Genomic DNA, 20,223 nt, shown 5'->3' on the forward strand with positions numbered 1-20,223 from the left:
GGAAAAGCTGATTTTTAGAGTGGTGAGCTATTCGTTTGTCTCCTCAACCTCCGTGACCACGCGTGTTTATGTTTAGAGAAACGTATGTTTTGCTCCTCCCATCTCTTTTTTTACTCCCTCTCCAGCAAAAGTGCTTAGAAATTCTCTAAAAAGCTATGCATCGAAACAATATCATGCTGATCAATATTGATCAGCATGATATTGTTTATCTTCGAATTTAATATTAAGTTCGAGAAAAAATAAGAGAATGAAGAAACGGGAGACATAATTTCTAAAAAGATAACGCGTTTTTTTGCATTTTATACGCGAGTTATTATTTTCTAACAGTTGAAGCAACAAAATGATTATGCAACCAACTAAACTACCACCATTTGATAAAGAAAAAAGTTTTAAAGCCTTATTTTTGTTTATACGATTCACAGTTTTTTCAGCTTAATTAATTTTCAGTGACGCGACTGATCGGAAGCTTGCGCGATTCGAATTTATCTTTTTTAATTTAGGAAAATTAGGAAAAAGCGTATTCAATTCTTGTAAAACTATGCCAGTAGTGTATGAGATTGAGTTAACGAGTGGGAGTAGCAAAGAATTTGCATATAATTTCTATAAAAAATGTTTATAACACTAAGAAAAATAATCAAAACTTACCTCGGTGTTGGCATGGGTCCTTGAAGATTATCCAACTGACCCCCTTGACCAACAACGGAATGGTGACGTGGAGACGCCGGAAGCTGTTGCTGGTGTTGTTGTTGTTGCTGCTGCTGCTGGGTAGAATGGCTACCAGAGACCGTGGCATGGGTGTGCGTATGCTGAGGCAGGGGTAAAGGGTAGGGGCGGTGCGCCCCCGCCAGGCCCCCAGCTGCAGAGGGGCCCGGCTGCGCGGTGGGCGCCATTAGCGCCACGGCGCCCCCTCCACAAGCTCCAGCCACCCGTTTGTCTAGGTTAGCCCTCCGTGGTCTTCAACTTTAGGCCCCTTTGCAGCGGCCTCTTAAACTATGTTAAACTGTTGCGCCTCTGCACCACGACCACGACCACTACAGCTTTAGTGCGCAGTAGTGCTTGATGGGCAATTGATAGCCTGTAGCAGGACAACACCAGGAGCCTCTTGAATACCACTCGACTTAAAGCACTGCGAGAGGTGTCCAGCACAACACGAGAGTGGCATTCTCCTGAAATAACAGTAGAAAATAGAAGGTAATGCGTTATTCTATTATAATCATTATTATTAATACTTGGCCAGACGTGTTATATTAATGAATTTTTTTAACATCTTCACATGTCACCTGATAAGTTGCCTGCAACAGCCAATCAAAATTCACTAAGGGTCACAAAGGCGTTTGAGCCGTTTTTTAAAATTATCAACGCACATATTTATCAAGAGATTTATCTCAATCAATTAGGTGGATAGAACGACACTAATAGGAAGTGACCCTTATCCGGTGGTTGTGAGCTCGCTCACACTCGTTTGACGCGTACTTAGTTGATGTACCATTGGCACATTTGCACACCTCAGCATTCTTCCTAATACGCAAGAAGGGGCTGTGGACCGTCAACAACAAGAAAATGCTTGACAGAGAAATACGTACAGGCCCATATGTACTTCAAACTAGAAGCAAACATTCCCGGTACAACATTCGCCGACTAACGTTTCTACCCTTGAACAATATAGTGAATTTCAATGAGCTTGTTCCGAAAAGAAGAGAGGTAAACGTGAGCTTTCTATAAGCGCGGACTCCCTATCATATGACACTTTCTAGTATCACGTTGGTACCCAATTTTGAATGAATAGACCCAACTTGGAGTCGTTGTCTGCTAACATGCACAATTTTAAACACAAAAATGAACTTACGAGGCTTTAATGCAGATTCTTCTCTAGCGATAATAATCCAAATCTATCTTGTATCTTTTAGGACTGCGAAGACTCATGAACGGAATTATATATAAAGGGTAGAACATCTAAAGGCGGACTTATTCTTACTATTACTCCTAACTGAACAAAAAAAAAACAGCTTTCTCAACAGAAAAATTTCCACGTGCTAAAAGTTATTCTTGACGGTTGTACCTGTTTAATATAGCCATTATCCACCGCAAGTACAGCTTTAATTCGGGACCTAAGCCTGTTACTACGAGCCAATTATCACTCCGCAATTAAGTTTCGACTAAGCGTTATAAGTGACACACTATATATAAGCAGAATTAAATTTTGGGCCGATAGCAACTGAAAGTGCAAACGTTCAAAACAGCCAGTAAGTATAAAATGTGCGGAAAGTTTTTAGGACGCTAACGGCTGGAGCTTACCTGGATGACCCGACTGGCAATTGACTTCCGCTCTTCAAAACGTTTTTTTATACAGTTTTTGATAAAAGTTTTTGTACGAAATATATAGCTTAGGCCACTCGGTGAATTTTCTAGTTGAAATGCGGTTTATTTTTTAAAAAATCTTTTTCGAATTTTTAAAAAGTCGCATAAAAGCTAGTAATAATGTAGACTGTTCGTTTCGGGCGAAAAGGTGGAAACTAATAATCTGGGTGAGCTTCCTTTTTGCGTGAACACGTTGAAGGATAGGTGATACTCGCTCGAACCGAAGTACTGGTTCTCATCAGAAGAAGAATTGGCTTTTTTCTGGAACCAAAAAGTAGCAAATGAAGACATTACGGCAAGCTGGACCAGTTTATATTTGTCCAATTTGGAATGTTTGAATACATGCCTGTGTGCTTCCGGCAGATGACACATAGACTGTTAGAGCTAGTCAGCTGTTAGTTCTTCGCCCACACTAAGATTACATATGTGCAATAAATGTATACTACGCACACTAAAATGTTCAAACGCTTGTGCCAATAGGCTTATTGCCTACATCAAAGGATGACTGTACTGAAGACAATGGCGGAAATAGACCAAAGTCGACATTTTGCCTAATGTGATCCAATTTCAATGGGGTACATGAAACCAAAGTATCATCGTATTTTTACTGCAAGTGACTAATAGCTAGCGATATCAACGACACCAGACATTAAAATTGTGATTTAGAGGTAGCTGCAATAAAAGGAATGATTTGGCATAAGAAACAATTTCGTCCTAGATAAGATAAACCATGTGTGACTTAGTAAAGAAAATATGATACACCAGCGAATAATTAAAACAAATAATCATGTGTTTTTTGTCTGTGCTCGTCAGGCAAGTACGAGAATTTGTTCCCCTAGTAAAAAGATTGTCATAGTCAATAACGACCCAATTAAAATGCTATGATATATAATTCTGATTCAACGGTACAGGCTTGGTCACGCAACGACGTCTTTAGCCCCCTAACAATATTCATATCATCGTCAGAATGTCAAATACATACACAAAATTATTCTTCAAAGCACAGCGCATCGTTTATCGTCTATATATTGAGAAATTAAAAAAAAAAAAAGAAAATATTTAGATTATCGCCGTCATTGGTTAACCAGAGGCCCGCATGCAGAATGTTGCTACTTACAGCTTCTTCATTGAAGAAATAGAGCAGCAATTAGTAACCATTTTGATAACAGTACGATACTACTGTTTAAACAGGTTGCTAAAAGATAAGTGCTACGAGAACAGAAACGCTTACTCAATGTGAAAACATAGCGAAGCACTGAATTTTAAACGCACAAGCCTGAAAAATAAGCGCCTGCGCTCTGGAGCAAGAAATCATTCATTTATAGTCATCATTATTTATTATGATGACAAAATAGTTTACTAGAAAGCGACCAGTCAAACCAGCTGAATATTTTCAATTATGTTTGCGTATTTATGCTACCTTGATTCATATGTATGGCGATATACGGTCTACTTACTACAGTTTCGTCACGGTACCACGGAACAAGCTCTAGAGACTTTCATACAGATGATAGCATGAGTGACGCCCGAAATGAATTTTTCCGTACATATTTTTGTATGGTATGTTGCCGACAATGGGCTACGCGTTCCAATCATCGCTCATATCGTCAAGGCACGCTGCACTAACTTCGCTCTGAATTTTTCTAAAATTTACTATCAAATACAGCCTTTTACTGGTAATCGAAATCGTGCCGTGGTACGAAATATCGAAGAACATTTTCAATTACAGGCAACGCCTAACACAAAAGACACCAGCTGAGAAAAATCAAGGGTACATGTTATAGTATCTTTTCTGCGTATTCCGCACGAAACTGGATAACTGGATTTTGAGTATCTATGCGTATCATTTTTAGGAAATACCGCTTTTTTTGTTATAGTTAGCATAGTTATTCGCATGAAGCCCTCAATTTGCTGTAAAATGTATGAGAAATCGTGTCAGATTATTTTCCTAATTAGCAAAGACAAATGCCGCAACACGTTTCCTACGGCAACACTAAATTCTACTTCCCAGGCCTTGCATCGTCCTTACTATTGCAAATTCAGGACACCACTTTCCACCAAAGCGTTGTAACAAATTTCCGGCAACCGTCAGTTGTTTACTTAGCGCGCCGAATAAACAATTTTAACCAACTCACAGTTCTGTTTCCCTACATATTTGCCAGACTTTTTTTTTCCAAATAACTAATTGACTGCACACTCGGCACAATGTGCCTATAGTCGAAATATAGCCTATATAATAGAAATTATTATTGTGGTTCAAAGGCCAAGTAGATCCTTTTTTTCACAACTGTTATTGTAAATTGCTGGCTCCCTTCTACAGTCTAACAAATATCGATGTAAATATTAGCAGCAAATACGCTTAGTAGTTATTGAACTAGCTTTCCAATCAGCCACCATCTTCCTCGAACCTTTTATATATATTAATAATAATCAATGAGAAAGACGATAATTTGTTTGTATTTAAAATGTAGTATACGTCTTGCATAAATGGCACCATATACATTAAATGGTACTTAGCAATAGAAGGTACCGAAGGCTGGTGCTGCTTTGCACCCTTTGGCAATGAAACGCGCTAACCAACTTAGACTAAAACATTTCTAAAAAAAAGAAATAGGAAATCTTTGAGATACCCTTGTCCGAGAGAGCCACATATTCACTTCTCGGTTTTCAATTACTGTTTGCGTATGGGTGGTATTACAGATTCGAAGCTTTAATATCTAACATCGTCTGCACATCCGAACATCGAAGTTCTCAGTATAAGCGGATATGAAGTTGACTACGGCGTTGTTTCATAGAGGCACTGCAGATACTGACATTGAATAGGAGCATTAATAGCTTACCAACCCGAGTAGTACTGGAAGCCCCTCTGCGTCTGAGAGCACTATGTCAATGCACAAAGGGTGAAAATATAATCGTTCGCCATTGTTGCTTCTAATGGGCACAACGCCAGTTTATTGATGATAATGTTCAAAAAAAAACAACCGCATATCAATGGCTGAAAGGCTGGGTTTCTTGCCAGCGACGTCAGGGGTCACTGGTCCGAGCTTCATCATGACATGCATCTACGTGATACGAGCGATAAAATACAGACGGCATATCAATGAACCGATACAAGTAGAAAGAAATTGGGTTCCTTATGTGTGGGCATTTATATCTATGAATGATGCCCAGGTTCAGGTCCCTTTCAAAAGACAACAACTTTACAACAATGAAGATCTATTCAAACTACGTAAACACTAAATGTACGTATCAAAACAGCATGTCTGCAGCCACTAAGCAACAACCTGACTTCTTATAAATAGACCACAACGGCGCTAGAGGAAAGAAAGCATATATTTACGTATGTCCTATGGAAGCGACATTTTGCGCGAAGCGTAACAGTCGACCAATGGCATCTCTTTGCTGATCTTCCTCGCCGTAACGAAGCGACAAGAGGAAGCTTGAACAAGATGCTGATGGGAAGAAACGTCACGCAAATCGGGTAGACGGGCTAAATTAAGCACCCTAACCTGCGGAAACGCTAAATAAATTGTTCATTAGGTATACCTATCATTGGCACGCGTATCGATCGGTGTCATTCATATCACCGACGTCTTTCAAGCAGCTAGCCTTATATGACTTCGAGGATATTTGCGCCATTAAGCCAGCAGAAACATTTGCTACAGGGAATGTATCTACTATGTACGGTTGAATTGGTGGTCACAAAAACTATAAAGCAATTTAGCATTACTAATCGCCCGCATGATCTGTGTTTTCCAGATATATCCATTGTTTCCAACATTGTTCGAACGAAGAAGCAGCGTTTAAAAATATTAGGATTCGGTGCAGTAAATGTGCATGTGCGCTAGGATTGTCAACGTTTGGCTTGGCAGCAGGAGCGGCCGAGGAGACAGTTCCATTGAATTTGTTCCGTATTCTGCCACCAGAGACAACTGGAACCGAACGACGCATTAGAACAAATCATTGCAAAAACGCGTGCCTCGTCATTTGTGCAGTAGTTGCCTATGGTTGAAAACTTTGTTGGTGAGAGCTAAAAAAAGCTGCAACGTAACCATACAACAACATTTATCTTCATATCTAAATACGAGTTTCAGGAGACGCATCTAACAATCACAACAGCGCAGTACACGTAAAAAGTGCAGTCAAATCTCCCATGGTAAACACCTTGCCTAGTGTTAGATCGCGATATCACATTGTCAAAACGATCTTCACCAGTCCAAGCTCTGATGATCTGAAATCACCAAAATTGCCAACCACAAGAATGAGGATGACCAGGTTACTCCTTCGGCAAGTACGGTATACCCAAGTAGAGCACGAGAGATTTCTGGTAGAGGTTCAACGAATAGTTATTCATTGGAAAAATCGCTGAATAATTGAATGATCATTACAACGACCACCGTGTCAAAATCGTCCGCGGTCACTGCTTATATCGAAAGCAAATGTCACCATTGACACTTCAAAGATGGGCTGCCCGTGCTATGTATGTTCATGCACGCATGTGATGTACAAGGATTCATATCTATCAAACATTTTCGGCTTGCTTGTTCCAATAAACGTAACCGTATTTTCCGAAGAACGGAACATTGCTATTTCTCGCACCGGCTACCTCTTGGTTCAGCCATTATGTCCGCTATATGAGCGTGCGTATCGCCCCACATTGCGCGATTCGCCAAGTCTGCTAGGATCCCGAAGCGTTTCACATTCGCGCACGACGAGTCCAATACGCTAACCAAACCGTACAGTGGTGCTTATAGAATGTAATAATGCAACCCATATCGACGGGTGAGAAACGTGGGTCGGATTGGCGTAAATAATTTGCCACCTACTGAATCACAAAAAGAGGTGATGACTGAAGTTGTTTTTCAAGAGTTGTGCACGGAGTTCCATCGCTTTGTAATCATCACATGTGCTTATAGAAAAGAAGTAGAAGAGAATAGAAGAACCAGGAGAATAGAGAAGAAATAGAGAAGCAGAATACAATATGTGGCATTTCCGTTTGAATTCAGTAGAGAGTTCCCACGTCTGATTAGTCCGGGAGTCGTTATCTTGTTTACTAACTAGAACTAATTAGTTTACAAAGATTTAATCGGCGTAGAAGAGGCATCGTAACAGGATCATAATAATCATCAGTTGGGGGTTTTTTTCCGAATTAAACTTCGACGGTGGGAATTTCACTCGTATCCATCCCCAATTTTGCCGTTTCCACTTCTCACCAGCCTCGCTGGTATGCACGCTGGCTGCTTATCAGCTTGGCTGTGCCAGCTTCTTTGTACACAATGGATGTACGGATACTACCCGAGCGTAGGTAATTACTCGGTTGCAAAATCAGCGGTAGCACCACCTCTAAAGAGTGCAACAACGGCATGACGAAATTTGCTGCTCGTCCATGTGTACTCATCGGTCCAGCCATGTATTTGCTGGCCGGATACGATCCATTCCGTTATCATTACTGTGTATAATAACAAAAGTCGAAATATGTTTCGGACACTTATTGTATTCTTTATTTTTTCCTTTTTTTTCCGTTTCTCTGTCTTTATGAGCTATGCTGTCATTATTTTACCGAAGTGTGCTGCCATACTTTATAAATATTTCTACCCATCATTTTCACTCCATCTCTCTATGCCATTCAAAATTTCTGACTCAACAGAGACACGTTTCACCGGCGGCGTTGCTGTTATGATTCGGAGCTAGCGATGGCGCCGTTGTATGCTCAAGCAAACGTATATCTCAGAACGCGGCCGTTCGAGCAGTTGATGCCGCTGGCAGTTGTTCAAGAGCAGCGTCTAACGGTGTTTGAAGCGTGGTTTTGCGTCCATTGCTGTTGTTGTTGGTGGTGCTGCTGCTGCTTCTATTCCTTTTCTTTTCTTTCTCTTTTTTATTCGATGTCTCAATTCCTCTCGGTTCATTTTTAGCAGTTTTTGCTGCTGCAACGAATCAGATAGACATACAAGACAGGATCTGAATGAAGAGAGAAAGATTGGATTCGGTAGCATTCTCTTATAACTGCACTTCGAGCAAATATGGTACGACACTTCCAGGCATGTAGTGCCAAGTAGCCATAGCAGTAGCTCAATATGGCCAGTTGTATAATGTTTACGGATGACTAACGGTGATCATCTACTATACAAACGAAACTGTTAACGTCGGCCTCGGCAGAAGGCCCTGTGTATCGAGAGACCTATCTGCAGCACCAGGAAGAAGATAGATGGACAGTAGACTAGCCAGACGATGAGTGGAAGGGAGCAGTTTCATAACCACACGAAAAGCCCAACGCTACACGATGAGGACATTCGCTAGAAGCAATTGGAGACGATGACGTTGAATTGTGTGCCGCGTCTAATTAATACACACCAGTTAGAGGTAGTGTTGGAACTAGCAAACAGTTTTTCGCTCCGAATATTCTATCCGATCGAACTGATCCGCCCGGATGTATACCGTGATCATAATCGGAGTTACCGTTACGATCGTATGAAGCAGCGTGTGGTAGTCATTACAGTGATCGAGTACAAGTCAGTCAGTCAGTCAGTCAGTGATCAGCGATTGATTCTTCGTATCAGCTGCCAGCCAACGCAGAAACTTGCAGACAGCGACACAACTAGGACGTCGAATCCCGACGTGCTAGTAGACCAGTATCGCACTGATTGATGGATCACGCGCAAGCGGACAGACAAACATACTCTGAGGCATACGGAAAACGTGGATTGTATGGCGCAAGATAGGACGATGCCTGATTCAAGAGGTTAGGGTAAATTAGCGTTCGGCCGCTGGCACGTCAACTGGACAAAGTCGCTAGCCATTGGCAACCAGATCTCGCAAGATATATAGACACAGACTAAACGGACTTATGGCAAGGCTATTTCTAACTGGACCAAGAGAATATTATCACTTGCTTATCAAATAACTGCTTAGTACCACTCTAACCCTGAAGCCATTATACCCGAGGAACAACAACTGTACGGAAGGGGATTTTCCTGATACTCGACAGTTAGCTCTTTTACTAGAATGGAATGCAGGCCGACGCCACTCGCCACCACCGCTGTAGTTAGTTTTCAGAAGCTAATGATGGTTAGAATAATTCTCTACAAGCTCTTTGTCCCCTCAAATATCTTACATTCTCAGTTTGCCGTCCATATTTATGGTATCTATGGCGTCTATTCACTCTATGTTTCACGGTACGACGCAACCCGCCAAGCACAAAGACGTGGAAAGATCTAGGCGTAGTTCATTCCCGGTATAGAGGCAAAAGCTTGTTTGTCACGCACCGCTCACTTGCATATCTGTCAAAACTCGAACAGCGCAATTATACTATTTTACCTGTAATAATATTGTAGTATTATAGTAGTTCCCGTATAAAAAATACAAGCGAAGTGGTGGCGCCAATGGTAACCGCACAGAAGTATCAAAGATATCGACGACGGAGAAAGTGACTAACCACTTGGCCAAGACGTCTTTTTGGACGCACGGCGATAATGCACAGTCTTACAAGCAAATGTTAGAGAACGTACAGACACATAAAAATACCCATAAATATATCAGTCGATAGAAAAAAACGTGCTTTGAGAGTGAGAAGCACAAAACGATCGACATAACGCTGGTGACACCTATGTATATATATCGTTTGACACGTTTCAAACCCATAGACAAACCTAATAGGAATGAAAGAATAGGGTAAATATCAACGGCTCACGAGGCCGCTCGTGTTTTTTGATAATCTGTTACCGTGTTGACCGCTTGACACCGAGAGCAACGTCCACGCGTCGATTCGCTCGCTGCTTAAAACTGGCGAAAAAGTATGCCATCCCGAATTAGTAGAAAAGAGTTGGAGCTAGCAATGAAAACTAAGACAATAAGAGATAACGATGCGAAACAACAACGCCATTGTTACTAGACGTGATGAATAGCGCACTAGCGCTATGTAATGATTTTATTTATTGAGTATTCTTTGCTTAATGTTAGGCGTTCCATACAGACGTTCGGCTAAAAGTCCTTAGATTAATGGAAGAAAATCGCTAAATGATTTAGCTATAGATATTTTTAGCAAATTTGGCGGCTGGCTGAAACGACCACTTATTTAAGGTTGTTAAAGAAATCACTTAGCCACCCTTTACCCAGTTTGTATAATACTTGTTAATGAAGCAATCATTGCTTAGAATATTTAGCTTGCGGCAGAGGAAAACGGCTGTAGTTGAGAGTGAGGCACATATTCGAAATTCTGAACATCAAAATCAATTCAACACGACAAATAGACGATTATCTAGCAGACGATTGTTTAGTTCTGCCTTTTAGCATCGCTTCGACGCAACCAATGTGGTTGTTAAGCTTGAGTTGGCAAATAGGACAGTCGGCTTCTCGCTACTTTATTGCTGAGTAATCGTTCGGTCAACTTTTAGCCTGAGTAGATTTCGACAGCATGGGAGAGACACGTCAGGTTCACCCACCAACGAAGTATACTATGATAATTATTGGATCGCCTCCAATTAGTCGATGGCAATACGTATGACGACGAACGCGCTTGAACCAAACGAGGATCTAACTGCGATATAACTCTAACAAGAGAGACCCCTTATTTCTACCAATTTAAATTTATTTACTGATTTACCCACCGGCGATTAACGTACGAACTTTTACAGCAGCAGTGACAACAATTAGTCACTGCCGCTACTAACAGCTCTAATGTGCTTCAATATCTGTTTTCTTTCTTTTTCTTCTAGAATCTTCGTTTAGCTGCTCGCTTGTTACTTCGAACAGTCAAAAGCAGTCACTCAAAACTACGCCCAATAGAAAAGAAAAAAGCGATCGGCGACGGGGCCGCCACCGATGCGATGATGCCAAAGCGAGACGACCAACAAACGTCGCTATTAAAAGAAAAAAATACTACGCAATTACATTACGTAGAGACGTTCTCGGCTCATTTTATCACTGCAGCTGCCCTTAAGGCAGCAGTGGAGGCGGTGATGGCGGTTCACGGCGCTTTTTAACGTTTTCTAACGCAAGGCTGATCTGATCTCACCAGCTGAACAGGCAGCCACCGCCGCCGCCGCCGCTGCAACCAATCAAGCTGGCATCAGTAATGCGTCCAGTGAACGCGGGAGGTGCTTAGGACACCCATTCTACGATGTCATGCACTACGCCGGGGTTACTGAGAGATCACGGCCAGTTGAACAGGCGAACGCAGCGAGAGCACCGAAATGGAAACATTGTGAAAGTAATAACTAGCACCTATGTTAATATAAGTAAAGTATACACAGAAAAGTTGGAGACGGAGCAAGCGATCGAGTAGTGCACGAGTGTGGGGAAAACGTAGCAATAAAGTGCCCTTGTCGATAACGGCGACAATGGCGAGAACGGTCACCGCCTAGTAAGTGACGATACTTCGGTACGCTAATGCGGAAATAGGAGGCCAACGGAGGAGTGTTATAATAACACATTTCATTCAGAGTCATCGTTAATGGAATGGTGAAAGCTACCAGAAAGGGTTATTGGTAATGGGAGAACTTTTCTTCCGCGTACTCCAGCCTGCCTTTTCAATTACATACTGTCGCCATCTTTGCATTAGTGTAGATAGAACACATAAATGCTATTTTACACTGTTGCCGCAGAAAACGACCGTATACATCTAACAAAAATTAGGGGGTGATTAGAATTAGATTAGAAAAACTACATAGCACCCTTTCGGATGACACCTAAACATAGCAAACTATCTGAGCAACTGCAGGTCACTTTCTACGAAGTGAAACAAAGTCCAGCAGGTTTAACACGTGTCCTAGTGTTTTATTCGGTGTCCTAGTTGGACAGATAGACATCAACCTGACCACGTTTCACTACGCTAATCATGCAGGACACACTTATGTCGTTACCGCTTTCACGAAACCTATGTTCAAATAACATACCACCGCTTTACTAATAACAAACAGCTGTGTATGCGCCACGACTTACGTCGTCCATTTGAAGTAATTTGTGCGTGCTATGGATATAGGGAGAAGGCAGGGGCCGGCGCTAAAGCCGAGACTAATCAGCTAATGAGCCGTCTTTCTTATAATTCATTGTAGCATTTACTGAGCCAAGTAATCGTCGAAATGTGTAGTATAACTCGTTCGATGCGATGCCACATGCCCGCGCACATAAGCAGCGCACCTACCGATATCGGTAGGCGACTCGTCCTGCCCTATTAGACTTCATAAGCAGCAAAAACTACGATAGTACGCAGCTGGATTACTGCCTCTACTCAAAAGACCACCAAAGTCATGGCGGCGGCGGCGGCGGCAGCAGTAGTGGGCACTGCTCGCCCGGATCGGCACTCAGACAAACGCAGATCTACTGCTACGGTCCACACAAGCACATGCGGGTCCAAACTCGTGTGCCACCCAATCTTACTCACATGACCTACACGTACCGTATATGTAGGTGTAAGATAGATTCTCCTGTAGCATCCGCCACAGCCAGTCCTAATATCATACTGTAAGCGGTTTCTGTCGAATGCGAATGCTACTGCTGCTGCTACGAGCTGACTGATTGACTTGTGGCCTGCATGGGTCGCGCCTGCCGCAGCAGCGGCGCTGAACACCACCGCAACGTTGTGCTGCCACTCGGGTCGCTGCTCCCAAAGAGCAGCCACAAAACCCGAACGTTATTCGTTGCTACTGCTGCTACAGAAGCAAAAGCTAGACAACAGAATAGAAGTGAACCGGACTGAAAGGCAGAACCGCACTGAAGTGCCGCAGCAAAGCACAGCAGAGGCCGCGGTTGACTTCGCTGTGCCTAAACCAAAGTCAGAACAGCAAAAGCACTAGCCACCAGTTGCCTAGAAGCAACAGTAGTCGTAGGACCACTGAAACCGTCGCAGCAAAGGCAGCGGCAGCAAATGGGCGGAGGTTCACTTGCTGGCTGGCTAGCTACATCTAGCTACCTAGATACCCGGCTGTAAGCGACCACTTCGCCCGTCATTTATTTCTGCTCCGCCGACATTCTACGCTAAACTATACAATGCAATATAACGCAACACTACGGTGATGGATAAGCTGAGGAGCGAGCGCCCATTCGACGACGAACGACTTCACTCTCTGACAGCGCCGAAGTCCACGTCAATGACAAACCTATCGCTAGTATCATTACAGAATTCATCTGTGGCCAGGGCGCATACTACTACGGCTGTGATTCTTGTTCGGCAACACACTTAGTGGATCTGTACAGTTAAATAGTAATAGCGCGTAGGAATACAGGTAGACTAACATAGCTTAATAAGTAGTCTTCATCACAGGTGTGCTAGTTTTCGATAGTAAGTCACTTAGAATACTCACAAGCGGAAAATTGAGACCTACTATAATTCCTACATTTAGTAGGCCACTGCCAGTGATTCCATGCCACGATACTGCCCAATAGGTTTGCGGGTATGAAAGATACATAACATCGGATAGTTAGTGGATATTGTTATAAGCTCAAATCTTAATACCAATGATCAGACTGCATCGCCCCGGGTCGATGTAACACTTCCAGAACCGATTAAAGAAAAAACGACTACGACTTGCACTTAAGGTTAAAGCAACAGAGGGAGCATTACACACTCTCCCGGTGAAATGAAAAAAAGAAAGAGATAGAGAAAATATTTAACTAGAGTTCTTTGTGTATGGAAATATGTCAAACTACAGTAGGGAACGAGAGAATTGATTTCAGTGTTTCATAAAACTTACGTTGAACTTTTATGTGCAACCGGCACAGTATTTCCGTTGAATTCAAACAATGAGGTTTCATTTGATATGAGCTGTTGTTTCCAGTAACCGGAAAGCACCATTCTAAATATAGATAGACATAGAAAGACCATGGAAAAAAAATGAATGAAATGAGTGTTATTTGTAAGCTTGGTAAGCCAATGCTCAAGGCTTATTTTTCCCGAGTGCTTAATGTATTGTCATAATAATAATAATAATAATTCTAATGTTGTTCCAATGGAAGGAGCTGATGAACAGTCTCAGGAATGGGCGCCCATAGCAAAAGCCACTGCGATGATATCGATGTGATAGGTCACAGCCTAGATAGCTGTGCAGGCGAGGACTTGTCCTTAACAAGCCAACCAGATAAACGTCAGACATATAAGCCGTCGCAAGAGAGTGTCCATGACGACGACCAACACTAAGACGAAAGATACATAAAAGGCCAACGAGCAATCAGGATACGGCTAAATAGGTGACCGCCTATTTAGATCACACACGTCGAAAGAGTGTCATAGTTTTCAAGCAAATCATCAGAAGGCAAACTAACAACGCGGTTGCAATGCGCCTGAATTATTGGCTCGACTCCACCTCTTCACAATCATACTTCATAGCTTGACAGCCAGGCACATACTCCTTCGACAGAACAGAATTGAAAAACTATCATAGCAGTACCTAGAGCTATTCTCTCAAATTTGTCTTCAAGTACAATCCAATTTCAATTTTCCCTGTCCTAAACTCTAGGTCTGATGTCCATTTGACATTCGTACGGACGCTGTACAACGACTGTGTACAGATCGCTGGACTTCAACTGCCACCGCCGCCATCACTAGAAGCAACCGGCAACTCTGATCGTCGACATTATCTCAGCACGTTGTCGCTATCACCAGGCAGGACGATCCCATAACTACAGCAATGTCTAACTACGGACCACTGATGTTACACGGTCGCCAATGAAAATAGCAAAATCACCATTAATTCTCGCTATGGGCACAGGCCACTGAACGTCGACAAAGATGATGGCGACTTGAACTCACTGTCCCAACCAGCCGCAATACAACCACTACGCGTCGACCCGAATCCTGTTATCCATCCGGCCTTGCCCACCAGTACTATCAGAAGCGACACTAGCATGAGTTGCTTTTGCAGAATACGACAAAGAACGACAGAATACAACTGAGCTACAGCAGCGACAGTGAAGTACCGAGCAATAAATCCCACGACGACGTATCGATGACGACCACAGTAATGTCAACCGGAATGCGGCAACAAATAACTAACAACTGACGATAAAAAATTCGCCACCATCCGGCCCCCCAGCACTAGCAGACTGCGATCTATTAGTCGTACCGGCAGTGGACCGTACCCGTGCGGTTTCAGTCAATAACTGTTACTGATCAGAGCGATGCATAGGCAATTAAATGGATTCGAGCAGAGCTAATCCGTGAACAGAGTGAACCGAGGCTGGACAACATTAGCGGAACTCCGACTCCCTGCTAATGATAATCTGGGATACCAAAGAATCTAACCAGGATACATCAAACGATAAGTAGTACTCACAGTATTTTTCCGCAGAAACGGTAGCGCGAGAAAGGTGTTCAGGCCGATAGCAGGACTTCATGAATAAATCGTCGTCGCAATAAAACCAATCACTCGAAATAATACTAATACTGAGTCTTCCGCAAATCTGGTTTCAAGCACACACACGTACGTTGATATTGTCTTCCTATACGTTATAAATTAGTTTACAATAGTTAAAAAATTATCCTTATCAAGCACTCGTTACATCGTGTTCAAGACGATACCACCGTTCACTATATATATCATGCATAGTGGTATAATTCATATGTGGAGCTTTGTTCTTCCTCTAGCAATAATCATTAGTACACGGAGACGCCACACGAAATTCACTAGCTAACAGTCAGTCAGCCAGGCGGCCAGTCAACTAACGAATACACGGCTGGAGAGTTTCACTCACTGAATCAACAGCAGTACTCTTCTAGCAGAAGAAAAGGAAGCTGCTAGAGAGTCAGCCAGCCAGCAGCCGCGGCTCCACTTTGCCTCTGCCATCATAACCCCGCTCACCCACTCGCCTGCTCACTGCCTGCCCCACTCGAGCCAGCCAGCGCAACATGGCAGCGGCAGCAGAAGCCGAGCGGGCGGCGGAACAGCGGACAAACAGGGAGACAGACGACCGCTGAATGGAGCTACGAAGACAACCAACGGCGGCCACCAAGCAAACAGCCATTGCACACAAGCAACATCGGCGGCCAACACAACTCAGCCAGCCATCTTTCTGGAGAGCAGAGTTGTTCACATCCACAGTGGACAGCCAAATACACTCACCCGCTCACTCATACAGAGCGAGAGAGAGAGAGCGAGAGCAAGGGAGGAGGGGGGACGGCATGCACTCTGATTCGGCCACCGACCGTAAACATCCTCTACTGGAGCGATACTTCGTGTAATAGATGGTGAAGCGCTCTTGCGCCTCGAAAACAACATAGTAGTGGGTGTGTCTTTGAGGGGGAGGGGGAGCGCGAAGCTTTGAAACGGACTGGGACAAAAGAAATAGTATGAGGCGTGTGGAGTGAAATGCATTGTTTGCTTCATAACAAAGGAAACAATTTGAGTAAATTTTCCTACACTAATATTAAACGCAAATTATGAGAATTTCATTCCATAAAGCTATGCCGACGATGAAAATAGACATGTGTTTGAAATTGTATTTATCCTCAGAAGAAACCGATATGTAGATATGCGATTGAGGAGCTCTATAGGAGAAGAAAACGCACAATGTCTTGGTGTTAGTCCAGTTTTAAGCAAATGTCAAGTCGAGCCCCTTCACAAAATCACCGTCAAGCTAAGAGATTTTATCTCTCTTAAAAAATCTCAGTAAATAATATTTGGCATTTAAAAGTAGTCTTACCGTAAAAGATCTCTTGGACGATTTCTTGTGTTTCACGTTGAATGACAATAGGAAAAAGAAGGGACATAAATGGTAACGAAAAACCATCAGCATTTAAAAAGCACAGAGATGTTACACGGAAGCAATGCAGTATCAATGTAATATGCGCAAATCACATTACAGGAGCAGTGATTTCGTAGGGCATACGTAAACGATGCTATGAAAACTGCAACGTTTTTTCCCGTAGCAAGTTTAATGGTTGAAATATAATTTTGCGCTGTTGAAACATACGAGGTCGCAGGATAGTTTGTTCGCGAGTCGTAGGGACGGATAGAGAGTAACGCAGAAAATTGAATCGAATTGTCTAGATGGCTTAGTGCATTCTTTAGGCCATGTGTGCGCTAAGCTAATTAAGCTGGCAGTCTTAGAGCCAGTTCTAAAACCTCTAGAAGGTTCAGAGCTGTGAGAAGCAGACATGGTTCGGGTCATGAAGAGTTCACGCATATATCGATAGGTCCACAACAGACTTAACTGTAAAATAGTGAGAATGGAATGCTCGACGAAAAGAGACGATGCGCGACCGAATCTTTATAATTCGAACATCAGCCTAAATGTTAATACGTCTAAATGCTTACAGAAGGTCTTACTCAAGATGTGCAAGTAGGAATCTATAAAGTTGTAGGAGGAATAGCTCAAAGATAGCAACAGCAATGCCGATCATAGAATAGTAAGCCTAATGTACACAGATGACTAACCAAATCCGATTCTTATCCAAATGTCCGACATCTTACCGATAAATTTTCTTAATCGATATACCTATCAAAATCGGCTGAATTGCTTGAACCTGAACGTAACAGACTCCGTTTTCGAAATATCTACAGAACGGCCAAATGTGTTGTAGCTGACTTTGAGATTGGCCGGCTGAGCATAAAAGGAACAGATGCCGGCTCTATGGGATGATCTGCGAATTTACACTATGAGAATGAGGTTGTCAGCAAAACAATGCGCCGCAAATTTTCGGGGAACCCAGAAGAATTGGGAAGAAATGGGACGTTTGTATAAGAGGTAAATTTGATGAATTCACAACGAAATTCTATATGATTACACGGAGTTGATGAGGAAATAATCAGCTGAATCTGCATGACGAGTGTAGTCAGTCAAGAAACGATTGCTGCATGTGGAGCAACATAAACCCATTTTAAATGACGGGATAATGGTCTAGCAAGAAATATGTTTATAAAACATCGTGCGCGATGACATCCGAGTGCCTCCGTAACACACAATTAGGGGCACAGCGAAGACGCTTCGCCTATTACAATAATGTGTTGTCAGTCAGTGGTATTGCTGCAAGCACAAGAAGGCACGCTCCAAAATTCAAACAAAATTTTTACTAAAAATATAGAATCCAATCTGATGTTCTGTACACCTCTCAAAAATTAAATCAAAACCGAACAAAACTGAGATATACTTATTGGCCGATAGTTTGTTAGGCTATCACGACAATTCTTAAATAAAGTGGTAATATAAAAAAGGGTCTCGAAAGACTGAAGTGCATCGGATAAGATAAATATTATGCTACTAGATGAGCATTGTATTCAAAGCTTGTCGCACGATTCTCTCCAAGCAATCCAATAAAATAGAATTTTATAGACATGCTAAATGAGGCCGCTTTATGTGACGTGCCCAATGAGACATGCCATGGTGAGAGGTTTACTTTAGCTGAGCAAAACACTATTAATTTAGCTATTTTGTTAGTATGTTTGGTTGTCATGCCATCAGATTCCTTTTTTTGGTGGGACACTTGGTGGGACTAAAAGAGACCCGCTAAAAGGCTACCTGGATTAAGCCGTTCATAATGGGTGAAATTATTTATAGGGAAAACATAGTTTTAAACGCTGTACCGAGAACCGCTCAAAAAACTGACCGCTGAATCGAAGTCTGAAAACGAGTGAATGAGCGACCAGTCAGTAGAAGTGAGTTTAGTAAGGTAAGGGTTGCAGCTATTAAGCATCTTTCTTCAAGTTCTGAAGGTGCTTAATAAAGGCTTTCAGCTACCACAACAGCGTAAAGGTTCGAGAAGACATAGATTTGTTAATCGTTAATTATACCACAGGAACGCTTTGCGGCTGAAATGACACCTGTGATGTATACGCGTCTCAGGCCGTCCCCTGGTTACTTTTTTAATTAAAGCTAATAACCCATTAAAGGAGATACAGGAGAGACAGCTAGTCTAAATATTTCTCATCTACACTTAGTAAATTTATATTTGTATCCCCAAGGATAATTGTAGAAATATATTGGGAATCGATTATATCATCAAGCGACCTAACTGCTATATATCCGCGTTGTTGGAGTGCTATTATCAACGGCAATACACTCAGTAGACCGACGCCTTAAATGTACTCAAACCTGTTCAAAAGGCGATAAAAGCTATTCAACACAGCGTGTCTTAAAAGATCCATCAAAGTGTAAAAAACATGTACAAAGGTCCTTGAGATGCATGCGATATCAGTTTTGTCTCTTGCAAAATATTTTAATATAATAATCTAACATCTAATTTAGCATCTAGTTTTAACTCTAATGATACGAATATGATTACGCAACATGGCCACTTCGAAAGAAGATCAAGTTCAGCACTCCGCTAAAGGATGTGTTTAGTATATATGTATATACCATTAGCAAATATTTCTTTTAGGTACTGCTTTGTTTGCCTGCTGATTAATCCAAATAGTTCTCATCTAGCCTTCTTGTAGTGTCCAATCGTCTCAGGCGATGCCTAATGGCTGAACTACCAGACATAAAATTCCAAAATTTTATTTAAATCTTTGTTCCAGTGGTATCATTCGAAACTCTATCTTCACTTTCGTCAACAACATTTTGCGTATGACAATCAATATACGAGTAGCGGGTCAGCTGTGCTGCTTCTGGCTATTGTAATCTAATTAGCCGCGATGGTATCATCTGTTATGCTAAAGTACCCTAACAAAAACGTATAGCTTTAAGCGTTACAATCTCTCAAATGATGATCTGATTTAGGCTGACACAGAAAACAGTACAACTGTTCTTTGCAGCGGAAGCAGAACGCAAAAGTACAGTCCCCTTTCACACAATCAGGCTGAACGAGACACCTACGGCATTGTATTGCAGTTTCTTTCTGAGTGAAACATCTAGTCCCCATACGTTGTGAGAATGTTGGGCACAGGCTGTGTCGTTTCGTGTGCTGCCAAGCCTCTTAAGGACAGTAAGCTTGTTTGC

The 20,223-nt window shown here is 42.3% G+C and overlaps 1 protein-coding gene across 1 annotated transcript in view; it reads right to left on the reverse strand.

Moving 5' to 3' along the window:
* LOC111273831 (E3 ubiquitin-protein ligase HECW2) overlaps positions 1-16,623 on the reverse strand; it is a 42,720-nt gene extending 26,097 nt beyond the window's left edge. Inside the window, exons 1-2 of the mRNA XM_022855813.2 lie at positions 15,624-16,623; positions 646-1,166 (exon numbers count right to left, since the gene is read on the reverse strand). Of these exons, the coding sequence (XP_022711548.1) occupies positions 646-890 (245 nt within the window). The 5' untranslated portion in view covers positions 891-1,166; positions 15,624-16,623. The remainder of the gene's footprint in view (positions 1-645; positions 1,167-15,623) is intronic.
* Between the last annotated feature and the right edge of the window lie 3,600 nt (positions 16,624-20,223).

Source organism: Varroa jacobsoni, unplaced genomic scaffold (assembly GCF_002532875.2).
Source record: "Varroa jacobsoni isolate VJ856 unplaced genomic scaffold, vjacob_1.0 scaffold_231, whole genome shotgun sequence".
NCBI lineage: Eukaryota > Metazoa > Arthropoda > Arachnida > Mesostigmata > Varroidae > Varroa > Varroa jacobsoni.